This window comes from Lissotriton vulgaris, chromosome 1_1, assembly GCF_964263255.1.
Source record: "Lissotriton vulgaris chromosome 1_1, aLisVul1.2, whole genome shotgun sequence".
Classification (NCBI taxonomy): domain Eukaryota; kingdom Metazoa; phylum Chordata; class Amphibia; order Caudata; family Salamandridae; genus Lissotriton; species Lissotriton vulgaris.
Genome location: NC_141685.1, coordinates 2,029,744,115 through 2,029,762,337, shown reverse-complemented (window position 1 = coordinate 2,029,762,337; position 18,223 = coordinate 2,029,744,115). Strand labels below are relative to the sequence as shown.

General features: G+C 42.7%; 1 protein-coding gene across 2 annotated transcripts in view; it reads left to right on the top strand.

Moving 5' to 3' along the window:
* IRAG2 (inositol 1,4,5-triphosphate receptor associated 2) overlaps positions 1 to 18,223 on the top strand; it is a 1,414,859-nt gene that overhangs the window by 1,102,394 nt on the left and 294,242 nt on the right. For both annotated transcript variants that reach the window (XM_086920312.1, XM_086920307.1), the window contains one exon: positions 11,591 to 11,731. In XM_086920312.1, the coding sequence (XP_086776438.1) occupies positions 11,591 to 11,731 (141 nt within the window). The remainder of the gene's footprint in view (positions 1 to 11,590; positions 11,732 to 18,223) is intronic.

Genomic DNA, 18,223 nt, shown 5'->3' with positions numbered 1-18,223 from the left:
ACTATCAAACATGACAACTCCGTCCCATCAGAATCGTGGAAACAGTACTTTTTGCTCAGTCACTCGTGCTCTTTGTCTCAAAGAGGTACACAGAATAAAAGGTTGGGGACGTTTTTCAATAAGCATTTATTGAACCAACGTCATTCTAGTGTAAAATAGGTGTGCTGAGAAAACTATTAGACAGAAACAGATATAAATGATTACAAGCACAAACAGAGTAAAAGGATGGTAGATTCCTACCATAGTGCTAAAACAATGAATACAGGCAGGTATATAAATACATGAAAGTAATAATGCGTAATCCTACGATGCAACCCTAACTAGATGTACCTAAGTGAACTTAACATACATGTAGGTTAAAAGCCAAGAATCCCCCTAGGCGGAAGCCAATCCAGTTACCTGAAGTGAGAGAGACTGTCTTAGTCTGGAGATAGACACCCCGCGAGGGATATCAGACCACTGTGAGCATGAGTGTGCATGCAGGAACCTCAGCGTCTTGCCTCAGTGTGTCAGCATGGAAGTCCTTTTTCTCCTCCCAGCCTCAGTAAAGATATGGTGTTTATATACTCAGTGGTACCCTCAGAGGATCTACCTTGATGTCATGGTGGACTAGGATGATGGAAGGAATGACCCATAAACATAGTTAATAAGCAGAAGATGGTAATCCTGCTGAGATTCTAAGAATCTGCATGCATAATGAATGAGGCTAGTTTTCAAAGAAAACCCCACGTCATTTAATCAGTACTGTAACTAGTTAGAAGGTCAGTGTTAAGAAAAATTATGTAGTGTAATGGAAGGGAAATATAGGTGAACGGTCTGGTTACTACCTGAGCCTATATCTGGGTACCTGTATGAAACATCACAATGGAGCAACCATATGGAGACAAGAACGGTGCTGTATAGAAAATAACAAAGATTTTTGCAAGATGGCCCCAAATTGAAGGTCACTGAGAAAAGCTGTCCTGTATTGCAGATGGCATTCAGATCCATGTCCACTCTCTCTACTCCAAATGTACATGCGCAAAGCTGTGAATAAGGTCTCTGTAGCTTAATGCTGCTGCGGCAGGCATATTTCCACTCTTCCAATTTCTGGCTCCAAACTAGTGGTGGTGTAGTGGCCAAAAGAACAATGGAGTTAACCCAGATCTTTTTACTAGGGTATAATGTTTGCATTGTCAGCATTCGGTCCATCATTAGCTTTCTGTAACACATTCTTCAAATTCTAGCACTGCTGCATGGAGATGAGTTTGGGCTGGTGATTGTCATGCAGAATGTACATAAATAGACGGATTGCTCTGGCATTGACTAACGAACAGAGAGTACAATACGGAGAGAGAAGGGGTCTCCTAATGTGGTACTTGTTTTGAACACCCCAATCAGCAATTTTATTGTAATTTATTTTATTTAGTTATTTCTGATAAAGCACTGTTCTTTACACATAGTGACAACCGATTTCTATACAGTGGAGTTGCATTTAGTGCTGAAAAATATGCAGGGCATTTCTAGATAATGCGCACAGTGAAGAGTAGTGGGATATCAAAGAAATATACATTGAATGTAAATGCATACGCAGAGGTTGTTGCTTTGGACCCAAACAGAATTAAGACCGCTCTAGTAGTGGTGCAGGTAAATGGCTGTATATAATAGATCAAATCAGATGTATAAACAAAGGGTATGACCGTAGGCTTGCAGGTAATGGGCCATATTCAGTAGAACAGAGGTAGGTAGTGAAGGAACGAAGCGAAGACTAGCATAAAGCGCCATATAAAGAGCATGTTATTATTTTTACTGTCAGTTACACCTTGTCACACCTTCTGGTAGGCTATCAGTTTTTTTTTTGCGCATTGTAGGCAATACTCCATGTAGGCTGCGGCAACCAGGGGTCACAGTCTTGAGTGCAACTGAGCTCCCATGCCGACTAAACAGTAGAAAAAAAGTAGAGGTACACCTGATTAAATAGCAGTTAAATTGCCTCAACTTTGTTAGCTCGGCCTGGGCAGCAAGCCTGGGCAGCAAGACAATCTTCAGAAAACTGCACGAGTAATGAGTTCATCTAATAATACCACCGTAAAAGACAAAAACCGTACATGGCGACATTAAAGCTTGTCTTTCGCCTTTTATGATTGGCAGCATTCTAGTGTCACGATCTTCAGTTTAGTTTCCTAAAGCACGAGTTCCCGGCGGGAGAAGCAATGGAGTGAGGATAGTTATGGAAGGAGGGCTAGTAACACCTACCACCGCAGAATTCCGTATTTCACATCAGGCTCCAACATAACTCGTAAAGGTCCTTCATTTTTCCACTATTTTCAGGCCGCTATAGCTACTACAATGACCTGCTCTCCATTATGTTCCAGGGCAGATAAACTCAAGGCAATTATGAAGCAGCATATCATCCAGCACGCGTTGCTGACTCTCACCAGCAGAGTCATCAACTCCGACCTTTGGGGTCCCTTCAGGAGGTTGACTGGTTTAAACCCTGGAGCAAGTCCTTGAGATCTGGACACAGTGAAAAATGGAACAGTACTGAATAGAATTCAGTTATAATCTTTTATACCTTTATTCTAGGAACAGGCTTTTCTAAGAGGTTTCCTCATATGGTCAACCCCTTCTTTACCCATTATTGCCTTTGAACGCTTACACTGGCAAATGTTTGAGATAATTTAATGAAAGACATGATTTAACTTGTAGCTGATCATTTATTATTTTATTATTTCCTAGGTTTACATTTCAGTGATTACTGAGTATTGTAAAAACCTTATTTGGTTTTTATCTTTTATCTCTCAGCACGTTCTTTATCCGTTGCAGAAATGCATCTATTGTTTCCAGTGTAAGTCGTTAAATGTCGTCCTCTTGATTGGCCCTTCAATGAGCCTCTTTATGTAAATCATCCCCAGTGAGTCTTACATGAAGACTAATTCCCTTGGTCCCTTATCGTGCAATAAAGCTGCTTTTCTGTGTTGTCCTCTGCTGAGACTTCATCAGTTTATCTTAAGTCGTCAAGGACACTTGGTAGAGAAATTCCCTTTTTGGGAATGATACTATGTGCTGTGAGTGAGATCCCCCCCCCACCCCCCCTTTTGTATGATTTAATCGATTTGTATATGTTCCAACAGTTCTTGGTATATTATTTCTTTGTCTAAAAGTTTTTGTAATACTTCTCTGCCTTCATTCTTTTTTCTTGTTATCCTTTCTTCACTTATGCCTTTCAAATGGCATCTTAATGAAAGGAAATACCTCATCTATCCACCGGTAAAGTCCGGCCAGTTGGTGGGCCCTTGGTGGGTCAAGGGACAAACAATAGGTTTGATGCACGTGGGAGCACATCTTTTTCCTACATTTCGGAGTTAGTTTCCTCCTAATCTGATATCCTCAAATGTGTCTCTCAACCTCCTCCCACTATTGTCCGGAATGGCCAGAAATTGATTTCCTGTAGTAGTCCTAAATTATTGGTAAGTTCTCTTCTCTGACGAATGTAGCTGCACACTTGAGTCACCTGGTCAGTCATATACCTTACATGTTTCATGTGTATGCTTTATTGTGAGGATGATGTCAGTTAATTTGGGATGATTCATAAATTGGGATGGAATTGGACTATTTTTGTCCATGCAAGAATTCATAAGAGGTTTAAGAAATATATAGTTGCTCTTCAAGCCGCATCCCCATGTGGGTGGAAGCAATTTTCTACTGCTCAAATGAACTTTTGCCTCTTGTACCTCTTTTGTTTTTATTTGCTTAATTGCCTTCTTCGATAACTTTATTTCCACCTCAACGGGCCATAACAGTGCAGGTTAAGATGCATACAACAGTAAATTAAAATTCATTGTTAAATAGCACAAAAATTATCACTAAACACGTTTTCATATATATATATACACACCTATTTACAGAAATAAAACCATCAAAGCTAAAAATAGTATTAAATCAATCAATAGTTATCGAAAGAATACAGTTGGTATCTGGCGTCCTTATGTTACAAATTAATTAATTACAAATAGTCTACGTTTTGTCCACATACCATTTAAAAAGCGGGAAACAGAAAAAACAATGGGGGGATGGGTGTCATATTTTAAAACTCTAAAAGCATTTTCACAATTTCGGTAGCCCAAGTTCCTACAGATGGGTTTCACCCAGCGATTTTGTACCGATCGATATTCTGGGCAGTAAAAAAAGACATGAAATTCATTTTCCAAAGGATGCCTACATGCAGGGCACTCTGTATTTTTATTCACATCCCATTTGCTGGTAAATGTCCTAAGCGGCAGACTACCCATTCTAAATTTCATATACAGCTTCCTTGCTAGTGCTGGGTAAATCTGATCAAGAAAATCCTCCTTCTTGTACTCTACTTTTATATGGAGGAACTGAGATGTCAATCTACCAACTGATGAACTAGCATGAATGGTCATTAAGTTATGATGCCTATACTGGTATACCAAGACAGCCCTAGAAAGGGCCGTACAAGATACCTCCGGCGATCGCCATAATTCGGGAAGGCCAATCCTGTCGCAAAGGTCCTTGATGTGGGTTAACCATGAAATTTTCTTTGATTTGATTGCAACCCACATCTCCTTAAACTCATTTCAATAACAGGCCAGCTCCGGGACGGACCAGTGTCTTCTCCAGTAGGTAAGAGGCCTTAAGGCCACCTACTCCTCCACGGGGGATAGCCCTAGATCGAACCTTCGGGGCACCAGCGGAGTACTAGCTGGCAAACCTAGCAGATTCCTCATAAATAGATGTTTGACCCTTATTAGACGTGTAGGCCTGCAGTGTCCCCATAATTCCGCCCTGTATATAGAAGCTGCTCTTGATTGTACCGTATAAATTTCTATAACAGGGGCGGCTGCCTTAAAGACCAATACTCTATGCATTTTAGATAGACCGCCCACAGTTTGCGTCCGTTTTAGAGCAGACTTAGTCATCTGGGCATCCCATCCCAGGTGTTCCTCTAGAACGATACCTAGATATTCGAAGGTCTTTACTCTCTCAAGAGGTGTACAGTTCAAAACTGGATTGGGGCGCGTCTGCCTAGGAGGATTGAGGATCATATATTTTGTTTTATCCAAGTTAATCTCCAAGCCACTTAGGGTACAGAAGTCTGCAAAGCCGTCCAAAATATGTTGATAACCGTCGATGTTCGGGACAACAGTAAAGTGTTGTCCGCGAACATTAGGGCGGGGACCCTGCCTGTTGCTAGTCTCGCGACATCGGTGTCCTTTATCCCTGAAAGATGCTTTATAAGCCCATTAATATAAAGACTAAAAAGGGTGGGAGCCAGCACACATCCCTGGCGCTCCCACCTTTGTACAGGGAATGGTGCTGATAGTTCTCCGTATTTCCGACATCTGACCTAGGCGAAGTTTCCTGTATGGAGCCTTCTCAATACTCCCAGGAGATAGGATGGTATGCCAAGGTCTTGGAGAACTCTCCACAGTTTGTCCCTGGGGACCAGATAAAACGCGGCCCTCCGGTCCACAAAAATGAGGTAGAGGCTGCCACCCTTCACACTCGCTGATTTCCAATAAAGGACCTGTAGTCTGAATATCTGGTCAATGGTTGACGTACCTGTTCTAAAGCCAGCCTGTAGGGTACTCAGAATCTCATTTTCCTCTTCACAGGTCTGAAATCTTTCCAGGAGTATTCGACCCAAAGCCTTCTGGGCTATATCTATCAGGCTAATGGGCCTATATTTCGAGGGTTGCAGGGGGCAGCCTTTTTTGTGAATCGTAACTATCTCTGCCCCAAGCCATGTCTCTGGCGAGTCCATCCCCATTAGGATTGAATTAAACAGATAAGGGGCCCATATTTTTGGTTCCAACCGAAATAAGTCCCCAGGGATTTTATGAAGCCCAGGCGCTTTATTTGGTATTAACTTAGCAATAGCAGATTCCACTTCAATATCGAAATCTCCTGTACCCCCCCAGTCGATGCTCATGGAGGAGGCACAAGGACGTGAAGACTATATCGTCATTACTCGGACATGCATAGAGACTTCCAAAGTGTTCTTCCCATACTACTGGAGCTATATTAGGAGTTACTGCAATTTTGTCTTCCCTCCCGCCATTACTGACAATCGCCCAGAAGGATTTTAAATCCTTGTCCTTTAGGGCTGATCTCAGCTCTTCCCACTTATCAGCCTCCCAACACTTTTTCTCCCTTTCAATCACCTGATTGTACTGCACCCTGAGTACCTTGATCCTTTGCTTATACTTACCCTTAATCGCTTTGGTCAAATCACTTTTTTTTGGCGACAATTTGCATTATACCATGGGTGGGTCTGAACCAATTTTTCCTTAAAACTCCCTTTTGGGTAGAACACTTCTAGCATTTTGGAGGCTTGCTGATAATGAATATCACCAGGCCTCGTGTCCCCCCCCGACTATAGAACCCAATGACCCCACCCCAGCCATTTCACTTAGATAGGGCACAACATGTTGGTATATTTGAGTCAATTTTTTGGGAGAACCCAATATTTGGGGCCGTTTTACTCTCCGTCTATTGTTATGGAGAAAGAGAGGATGTTGAACAGAATTGGGCTCTATTTGATGATTGGACAGACCCCAACTCACTGGCTTTAATGTCATAACTAGGGCATTATGGTCGCTGTCTTTCCGTTGCTGGACCTGAAAGTCCAGAACCTTGTTCCAAGATCTAGATTCGATCATGATATAATCTATGATCGAAGTTTGCCCCTCTCTATTAAAAGTCACAAGGCCAGGTCTGTCCGATTTTAATCTCCCATTACAAGACCTCAAGGATAGGGACAGAGTAAGAAGTAATTTGTAAAACCAGCGGGGTCCATGCTTTGAACGGTGGGATCAAAGGTTCCGGAATGTTCCAATGCTGGTTCTCCTCATCTTGGTCATCTGTACCCATGTTACTAAGGGGCTCAAACTGACAGTTGAAGTCACCCCCAATTATTACAACATACTCTGGGTCAAGAGTCGGTATATATTCACTCAATTGTTCAATGACCTTTGACTCTTGCCCACTCTGTGTTGGCCTGGAACATATATTGATTAGGGCGATATGTTTTTTCCTTGGCAGGGTTAACAAGACACATTGAATATCAAGGGAGTTTGTTTGCAACTGTTTTGCATTGGCTCCCAAGTGTGTCGCTACCCAAATGCTTAGCCCACCTGACTGTCTTCCCCTACCCCCCTTGATTGCAAGAATATTAAGTGGCAAAACCACTCCGCTAGTAGTTGTCCAAGGTCCACGTCTCCTGCTTAAGGCATATATTGTGTTTATCCAAGAACAGGCCCCAATCTTCACTTATCAGTTTGATTTTTATCCCTGCCACATTCCAGGAAAGTATGTTGGTATTCTTGTTTACCTCCCCCTCCGTAGTACTCACATTGATGCCACAATTAATTGACTCTGCTAATGGGTCAACCATTTGTGTATTTCCCCCTCCCCCAGTTTCACTACTAACCCAACTCATCCTCGGTACTCCTACTCTAGCCCCTCCAATCCCAGGTATTCCTCCCACCACCTTTGTCGATATTATTGGGGACCCGCTGCAACCACTGAAGGAACCTCCACAGTTAAAAACCCTTATGGCCCCTGGTGGGCCTTCTTTCCCCATTGACCAATGCCGGGTGTTAGTACACTTCATCTCTGCTAGGGCAGCCTTATCTCTAATAGGCTCTTGCTGTCCACTACAGAGGATGGGGGCTTCTTGGGCTTCAGCAGTTAGCCTACAGAATCCAGGACACTGTATCTGTTATTGTGGTTGTACATTTCAAGTGACGGGAGACTGTTCCAGTTAACATTTCCCAAAAAGGGATAGCCTCCCTGGTTTTCATTACCTGCCCAGACCAACCCTCCCCTGTTGGGTGCAGGATCTACATTACTAATGAAACCTGGGTAGAAATAAGTTAGTGGAAGGGATTCTATTAGCGTTTCTATGCTACCTGTCCCCAAATTACATATGTATTTGACTGTCCAACTATTCCTGAAATGTATCACGATGCAGTTACCCTGTAAGTTTTTAGCCTGGGACCCCACCCAATGTACACGTCTGGCAAATAAGATTTCACTAGATCCCTGGTTGGGAAGGGGTTTATTATGGTTCAACCAGTGGATGTATTTATTTTTGAGCTTACTGTAGGTCTCTGTTTTTACCTGGCTCAAGGAAGGGACCCCAGCGAGTAGCACCACGCAGGGTATGGACTCTGGAGGCAAATCCCGGCAAGATAACAGGGGCCTGTTTTGTAACAGAGTCCCTGCCCTATTTACCTTGCGTGTCCTTAGGTCAGAGCTTCTAGTCTTTCCTTTTGCTGCAGCATTAGGTTCGACTGGATCAGCCAACGTGGTGGGATAGTTACACATTGCAACCAATTGGACTGGCATATCCCTTTCATTGTTTAATGCCAATAAATGTGTACTCTGGTGGCCTACATAATTTGGACCAGGGAAACCCTGGCCCTTACTGGCACAGTCCACGACCTGCATATCCTCCCCACCGTGTCTGGTTACACACAATGATTCCAAATGAGATAGTCTTTGCTCGATAGAGTTCAGTCTTTCATAAATGGGGAGGCAGGTCTCTGTATAAATTTGCTCCAATTTGGGCCAAAAGTCTCCCCTATTCTCGTCTCGGGAGGGATCGTGTCATCAATAGCATGGGTAGTCGAGGACTCATTTACTGCTGGCTGTGGTCTATCCATGACAATTACAGTTCGATTACTCTCTGAGTTAGCGCATTTCTGCATTTTCATTTTTCTATTCATTAGTGCAGTTCCTCCACGCTTTCTTTTGATTACTGGGTCTGGCACCTGGTTAGTAGTCCCTAAATTGGTACCTAATGCCGACCGAATAGAGAATCACGATCTGGTGGTCCCTGGACTTTGAGGGAGTGTAGGTGGATCAATTAGTCCAGTAGCCACACTGGCCGGAGAACTATGCAGGCTACCAGCTCTATCTAGCAGATAGTTACTCTCCCCTGCAGGTCCAACAAGTGTAGTATCAACCGATATGTGGACTACAGATGATTGAGCCTGGGCCACAGTTTTAGAAACTGGAGATTGCACCTTGGCCAGTCTACCCAGTGAAGACCGCTTATCGAAAATCGGCTCCATAGATAGCCTCTTCTCAGTTAGTTCAATCTCACGTTGTAGCACGGATGTAGCCCTTATTAAAAATTGGTCTATAGTCCCCACGACACTTCCTCCAGTGAGACTTTTTCCCCTTCTCCTTGTCCGTTGCAGCCATATCCTGGATGGATTGTTTCACAGGCTCTCTGGGTAGCTCTAACCCAGACAAATCCAGACAACTATAAAACGCGACACAAGTTCAATTTTTAAAGTGTACTGACCTTACTGTACGAATCTGCAGGCAAGGTCAAGGAGGGGGGCCCGTCCCGTTCTCTGTCGTGCTCGGGCGGGCTCGGACAGGCCCGAACTTGGCCCGGGCTCTCGCGCCCGCGTCCCGCAAAGCGGGGGCCGCCAGGAGTTAAGTGGTGGCGGCAGCGTGGGCGTAACTGCACAGGTGTGTGGTCTGCAGGGGCTCGTGGTTACTGTTGTCCCTGTAATCCGCAAATCCTTTCTCCCTCTTCTCCGAGCGGATTATCAATTTTTTAATATTTTTTTTGGGTGGCTCAGCACTTGAGCATCTGGAATTACAAGTTGGTAAAGTAATAACATGGCGACATAAGACCCACATTGCAGGGTAATCTTGACCGTGCAAAGATCCAGACTATGGAATTGTCTGTTTATGCATAAATCTGGCAAGTCATCAGACAAGAAAAAGGGAATTTGAAAAATGACAACACAGAGCTAAGAATATTTATAAAATCACCTGCAAGATGGTGTTTTGGCATTGTCAGAAGAGCATCTAGTATTTAAGCTATTGCGCCTTATATGTCCACTGTACCACACTGTTTGTACGGACTTGTTCTGAAATAATCTTATAGCACCTTAATCATGACTGGAAACAAAACATGTCCTCAATATTGACTCCTGCAAAGACTGCATATACTAGATATCTCTGACAAGATCTTCAACAACTGTGAGTGATGGGCAAAATCCCACTCAATGGCAAACATCTCCACAATCCAACATGGTCCATGCATGCATCCCTCTTGTACCCAGTTCCTTTTATAATGGCATACGTGTTCTCTCTTTAAGCTCCACAACATAGTGATTAAGACCAGCTATGGACTCTAGTACTCAGTCAGTCATTCATGCGTTTACCCACCCTAGCTACTCTTTGCTGATGACTCCTGGTTACTATCCTTGTGCACATCCACTTTGTTTCCTTTGCTTCAACCTCCAATCAATCTTCACACTTACCTTCTCAACTCTCACCCTCAAAGCCTGACTAGCAGCTTTTTAGAGTAGGCAACTGGTGATGATACACAGCTGTGCACACAATGGTGGTTTCCAAGTTATAAAGTAATAGCTGTTGTTGCGAAGCACGATCCTGGTGCTAGTTGGCACAATGCAAACTTGTAATGTAATGTAATTGAGCACTTACATAGAGCAAATTTCACTCCAAGGAGCATCATGGTGCTAAGCGGCATCAAAAAGAACCTGGCTGACGGACTCATACTAGATGACTAGGGGACGTGACGAGGAGGTATTAGATTAGAGTTCTGCATACGACGTCAGATGTTGTGAAAATCCAAGTTTTTAGGGCTTTCCTGAAGAGAGTGTCAGATTGGATTTGACGAAGCTTGTATAGGAGTTTGCTGCAGGCCTTAGGCCCTATTACAGCAAGTGATTTCCCTCCTTTTGAAACAAGTCTAAATGCTGGAACCTTCAGCAAATTGGCGTTAACCGACCCAAGATTCCGAGTGGGTACATAATGCCTGAATTTTGGTTTGGAGATAGTGGGGGCCTGTGGATTTTACTGTCCTGAAAGTGATTATCAGGACCTTGAAAAGGACTCTTTTGTGAATCAGCAGCCAGTGAAGTGTTTCTAGATGTGCTGATGCAGATGACTTCTTAGGCCACTTCAACATTAAACTTGCAGCTCCATGTTGGACCATCTGAAGCCTGTGGAAAACTGACGTATTTGTACTTGTTAATGATAGCAGAGTGTGTGGACTAGGAATAGCTACATGAGGCTCATCCTTCTAAACCCCAGCATTGTAGGTATTAAAAAAAAACCACTACCAATAGATACCTTTAGAATAACTCCAATGATTTTTATTTTTATAGCATGTTGCACTCACTCCCTTCAGTTCTGTAATCCTATCAGATCCAATATCATCCCAAAGGTGACCAAGTTTCATAGCCATGGGAAACGTCCAGCCCTAGCATGGCCAGAAAGTGAACAGCATATGATGCCTTATTTTCATGCCCATTATTGTAGTAAAAGTACATGGCTCACATTGATATAGAAATTGGGAACTTAGTAATCATAGCAGTAGTTGTTGAATGATGCTCCATAGAATACATACAAATACGATTTTGTGTTAACTCTATCCTCCTTCAGTAACATTCTTTCGCTGTTTGGATGAGTGAGCTACTGCATCCCTAATTAAATAGCGCAAAATCAATCAATGTTTATTTCTGTAACCTGGAATGTACCTCCGTGTGTGTAGTAGTTTCACATTTGATAAATTTGCCTATCTTTTCATCAGGCGGAATTTCTTCGATTGTCATTGGGATTCAAATGTGACTTATTTACTTTGGAAAAAAGACTACGGCTAGAAGAAAGATCCAGAGACCTGGCAGAGGAGAATTTGAAAAAGGAGATAACAAACTGCTTGAAACTGCTAGAGGTAGAAATGTTTAACTCAAACTATGTGTAAGACAACTGAGACAAATCTGAATTAAGAAGAATTACTTTGATATCAATGTTGACTGCGTCATCTAGGAATTTGTAATCAGAAACTGGTAGAACAAATTGTGTATTGGGTTTACTTTCAAAGGCTACCAGTAAGATAATTTTTCACAATCTCACCAATTGAAAAAAATGAATATCCTAGTTTAAACACAGTACTCTGGCTTTGTGCAATTAGTTTGTCATTCTCATGTTGCGTGGCAATTCAAGAGATCCATTTGCTCTATGACCATCTGTATCTTTATGAAAATTCACTGTATTGATGTCAACAAATTGTTATTGGAAAGCTAATACAGGATTTTAGTAGAATGCTGCCCTAACTTTTCCAAAGTGAGCTTGTGTCACATTAACCACTAACTCGATCTGCATCATATGCAAGTGATAGATGGGGTAATTTAGTGAGATCGACCAGCACCAAGATTCTCTACAAAGTTGACCGTTTTTTACTCCACAAAAGTTATCACAATATAAGAAAAAGTAGGAAGCGCCAAGTTTTTAAATAGTAAACATATTTGTCTTCTTCTAATGCGAAAAAATTACTTACTGGACGTCGTTGACTATTAATTATTAATAGTCAACGATGTTAACTATTAATGTCCCTCTTGATTGTCAGACATCGGTTGTCGATTCTTCAACATCACAATGAAAATATCAGATTTTTCAAAAACGTTTGGTGACCTAGAATTATTGTTTCTTTGGGGGAAAAACCAGAGTTCACAATTTTTTGTCAGTTAGCAAAAATAAGTCAATTACTAAACAGCTAAAGATAGAAGGACACAGTGTTTATATATCACGAATCGTTATGAAAATGTATAACCCTTTTCAGGTATTAAAAGTGAAGTTATATTATGAAAAAAAGAACCTTGATTATCGCCACTAATCCCTGAAATGTCTTAATCCCAAACTTTGGTTACGTTATAGTTATGATTTATTTTTTGATAACTTTATTAATTTGCAAAATATTCAATGCCCATTTCAGATTAACCCTTAATGCCCGATCAATGACATAAGTGAACTACCTCGTAAATTAAAATAAAGTAGTCCGAACTCCTAATACTAAGCACGAACTGATCTTCTGTGTACAATTTCCTTCACAATGTCACTGTTCCTTAAAAGAATTCATTTTTATTTGGAATTTAGAAAAAATATTTAGCAAGAAAAAAGATTGTATTTGAGTGTCCGTGACAGGAAAACACTTTAAAAACAATTTGTAGATTCCTGTGTTTGCTTACTGTATCTAAACAAACTAGGTACAACTTAGTAACATTGGCGCTCATATGCTGACACTCTCCTTTGCCAAGAAAATAATTTTATAGGAAACATTCTCTTTTGGTAACTTTTTGAACCATGCGATCCATAGAAATAGAAAATAGTTTACCTTTCACCTGTGCATGGAAACGTTAAGGTCAGGAAGGAATAAATGGATAATAGTGTCCACAACATAATTGACCAACTCTAGATGCAGGTAGGAGGTTGGCAGGTACTTTCTCCTTTTAACAGTTCTTTTTTTAAACCCATTGCTTTCCTGGTCATATCATTATTTTAGTATCTCTTTTGATATCTTTTCTATAGTTTAATCCTTACCATGAGATGTTAATGGGTGGGCTGACTAGTTAATCATGAACAACCGAATCTCTGTGATCTCTAAATGATTGACATGTATTTTATATCAAAGTTCTATATATCCCCGTTTACATGCTGTATGTTCCACCCCTTGCTCTTCCCTCAGATCTTAAGTAGCAAATAGGAGGCAGCTGAGGGGCAGAGGAGGGGGTGAACCATGTGCTATCACCGGAGGTCAAAGGGTGAAATAGTACCAATTCTGCTGCCCTTTGCATTTTGGTGAATTCATGTAAATAGTTACAGCCACCTTGGACAAAACTGGTTTGTTAAAATAAAAATGACCTCTACTTCCTCTGCACCGCAGCAATATAGTTTGTGAGGTTACCAGACTTCTTACATCCTTGGTAGGAATAGTTCAGAATTAACTCATATGTATGAAATACAGGTTTTATTTTTGTGAATAATGTATTGGACTTTGCATGCAGTCATAAGTGCTTGGTTCTTCAAAAAAAGGTCTATAGCATTATCCCACTCTTCCAACTTTGCATCCAACTAATCTGGGTGTAACTGATACAGCTAGTATGGGAAAGTGGATCACTGTTTCCGATTTTCTAGGACATTGTGCTATTCCATTAAAGAAATTTTTAATATAGAAAGGAGCTGAGACATTTTTAGAAACTTACTGATTTTCTCTGTCCAATGCTTTTATGAATGCACTGTTTCTTGAAAGTATAAAACATATATTTTACCATTTTATTTGTACTGTTCTGTGTGTCCCAGGAACAAGAGGGTGACTGTAAAAGTTATTACTTAATCAAAACTATATATATATATATATATATATATATATATATATATATATATATATATATATATTTTTTAATTTGCAAATGCAGTTCAACTGGTGTGTGTATCATCCCACCACAGTGTGATCAGTGGTATTGTATTCAGTACACTGTTGCGCGTTGTTAGTCGCCATGAGGGATAACAGCAAGTTTCAATTTACCATTAATGTTTGCTATTTTCAGTGGAATACAAAACGATGATGGACAGAATGTTGAACATTGTCAAACATTCACCCCCAGCCACAGATCTAAGTTTAATCCATCGTTATTTTGCTCTCCAGGCCATACCAGTTTGGACCCACTGATATGCAAATCAGCCTTGACCATGTCCCCCATGGGAACAGTCCAGCCCGAACTGCCAGGCCAGGTCCTCACTGGACCAGAAAATAAGCATCCTGGGACCAGTTTCTTGGTATCACCCCTCAACAGCCAGGCTATCTTAAAACCGGTATTTTCAGTGGCACACTGTTAATTGTACACCCTATTTTTCCCAATTAAATGTTCGTGAAATAGTCAGATCAGTGTTGAGCTCAGTTATGTTCGCTTTCAATCAATCAGCATTTTTATAGCACAGAACTGTCATCCCTTAGGGTATCTGGGTACTGAGGGTGCCCTGTCATTGTAAATAAGTTGTCTTGACTTTCCTTCTGAAGTCTGCCAGGGAGAGTGCCATTCAGAGGTGGAGGGGCAAGTAATTCCAGGTCTTGGCAGCAATGAAAGGAGGAGTGGATCCTGCTGCGACTATGATGGATGCAGGGGTATGGGTGAGGGAGGCAGAGCGCAGGTATCTTAAGGGCAGGTGGAAGTTCAGTCGATGGTTGATATATGATGGTCCTTGATCATGGAGAGCTCTTGTGTATGAGTAAGTATCTTGAATTGGCCTCTCTTCTGGATGGGGAGCCAGTGGGAGTTTGTGAGGTGAGGGGGTGATGCAAGTTCATTTAAGGAAGTCCAGGATGAGTCGGGCTATGGTGTTCTGTATTGTTTGAAGCCTTTTAAGGATTTGAGTGGAGATTCCGGCATAGAGAGCATTGCCATAGTCGAGGTGTCTTTTAATTAGGGCTTGCATGATGGTCTTCATAGTGTTGCTAAGGACCCATCTGAAGACTCTGCAGAACATGCGAAGGGTGTGGAAGCAGGAGGAGGCGACTGCTTTGACTTGTCGTTTCATGGTCAGTTGGCTGCCGAGGATGACAGAGGTTGCGTGCGAGGTCTGTCAGTGTGGGTTTTGCTGCAAGTTCTGCTGGCCACCAGCTGTAAACCCATATAGAAGTGTACTTACAGAAGATCAGTACTTCTGTTTGGTTCTGTTGAGTTTGAGGCAGCTGACTCTCATCCATTTGGCTACATTGGTAATGGCATTGCGGACGTTGGTTTTGGCGTTGGTGGGGTTCTCGGTGTGCGAGAGTATTAGTTGTGTCGTATGCGTAGGAGATTCTTGAGTCTGTAAGATCTGATGTCTGCAAGGGGGGGGGTCATGTAGATGTTGAACAGGGTGGGGCTGAGGGATGATTCTTAGGATATGCAGCAAATGATGATCTTTGGTGCAGAGGTGAAGGGGGAAGTCAGATATTCTGGGTGCATCCTGAAAGGAAAGAGGGGATCCACTTAAGGACGTTCAGCTGTATTCCAATGCTATAGAGCAGGGGTCTCCAAACCGGTCCTGGACGGCCGGATCCATGCCAGATTTTTGGGATATCCCCATTGAGATACATGTAGTAATTTTAAAAATCTGGCATGGATCCGGCCCTCCAGGACCGGTTTGGAGACCCCTGCTATAGAGTCTGTCGATGATGATGTAATGGGAGATGGTGCCAAACACAGTAGAGAGGTCAAGGGGGAACAGGGCCACCGTTTTTCTGTGATCGAGGATGGGTCTGATGTCATCTGTGTCGGCGATCAGTGAGGTCTCAGTGCTGTGGTTGGCACAGAATTCTGATTGAGAGGCGTTGAGTAGTTGGTTTTGATCCAAGTATTCAGTAAGCTGTTGGTTGATTGCTTTCTCTAGTACTTTGGCTGAGTATGGGATCAGGGAGATTGGTTGGTATTTTCTTTTATTTCAATTCACTTTATTGGTTTTACAAAAGCAATACAAAGAAAAAGGCAAGACAAAGGAAAACAAAACTGCAGTAGCACGTCATTAGTCAGAGTGGATAAAAGGAAGTAGTTCTGATAGGGCCCTTGGGCACTGGTTTTTACAAATGTTACAATAGCGACGGCATAAATAACAAACCAAAACCGATCAGAGTACATATACTTAGCTGTCTGTTGTAGTCAGGTTACAAATAGTGCATTGGAGGTGGCAGAGATAAAATATCAAAACAAATAAGTGTACTCCTGCTGGGTTGCCGGCTGTAGTTCAGTATCCATCGAGCCTGTTTAGGCAGGTCTAAGTAGTGTCCAGGGGATCGGAAGTACCAATTGTACCAATTGTGAAAGTATGTAACATAGTGATAATTTTTGAAGTCACTGGGGTTGGCCGAGGTCTTTTTTTAGGAGGGCAATGTGTTTCCATAGGTCTGGGAAGGTTGCTGTGGAGATGGAGGTGTTGAGGATGCTGGTGAGTTCTGTGCTGATTGAGCTGGCTCTGAGGTTGAAGAGCTGGTTGGGGCAAGGGTCGTTGGATACCCCAGAATAGATAGACGACATGATGGTTGCAGTGGTCTTTGTGTGGTTCATTGCGCCGTCAATGCAGGTAATGATGATGGCTGCACTCTTAGCTTCCTTTTGTGTATAAGTGGTAGTTTCTGAGGGCTGCTTTTTAGGTCGCCCTGTCCCGGGGCCTTGGTGGGGCACAAGTGTGTTAGAAATGAGGGCTCTAGTTGGCAATGGTTTGCACCTAGTCCAACTAGGTACCCTTCCTTCTGGTCAGGATAAGTGAGTCACACTTCTAAAATAACCCCTGCTCACCCCCTTGGCAGCTTGGCACAAGCAGTCAGGCTTATTCTAGAGGCAGTGTGTAAAGCATTTGCACATAACCAACAGTAACACAGTGTAAGCACTACCAAATGACACCACACCAGTGTAGAAACATATCTAATATTTTTATATACTTAAGACAAGACCAAAAAACAATGATAATCCACAATACAGTACTTAGAAATCTTCAGTTCTCAAAATAAACTTGAAATAAAGTTCCTCGAAGTTGATAGCTCCGTCTGGGGCTATCATGGCGTTGTGAATGACAAATTCCAAACCGTTCTGGCTGACCTCGACATTGCGGGCCAGCTATGATGTCGGGACCCGCAAAACAGAACCTTCAGAAATGCAGGGCGCTGGCGACCTCTCGTTGAGCTCCAGAAGCACGGCATCTGCAGGTGTCTGTTCTGGAGGTCGGTGCAGGTGTCATCAGGCCCTTGAAGTCACACATGTTGCAGATCAAACTCCTCGCGGTTTAAGTCCGAAGTGCCAGCAGCTGTCGGGTGCTGCAGTCCAAAGTGCAGAGGCGGTGCAGGTGATGCGGTGCGAGTCACGGTGCTGGCATGTCACGATGCAAGCAGCGGCAGTGTAGTTTCTGAAGCGCTGTCGTAGCCTGACAAACTGGAGGCGATGGCGCCGGCATCGGTAGGCCAAGGTTGTGGAGCGGGATGAGGTTGGTGCATCGTGTAACGTACGAGCGGTGCCCTCGAAACATGTTGCAAGCAGTGGTGTCAATGTCAACGTGAAGAGTCATCGTCTTGGATACCAGGGCAATGATGTAAAGCGAGATGGTGTGGATTGCGGTGCCCATAGGTCGCAGTGCAAGCAGCAGCTCGGTGGTAGCATCAGCAGGCATCGTCGGTAAGACAAGGTTTGCGTTGTGGCGGTGCCCTCTGCGGTGCCTTCAGGACACAGTTGGCAACAGCACCGTAGATGGTGTTGGGTTGCTCTTTCTTCTGTTGCAGCACAAAACACACAGTTACCAGTGCTGAGGGCAGAATAACCTGAAGTCTTTGCTGTTCCTGAGACTTCTTGAACAGGGGGCAAGCTCTACCTCAAGCCCTTGCAGAAACGCACAAAAAGAGATTGCAAAAAGTCCAGTC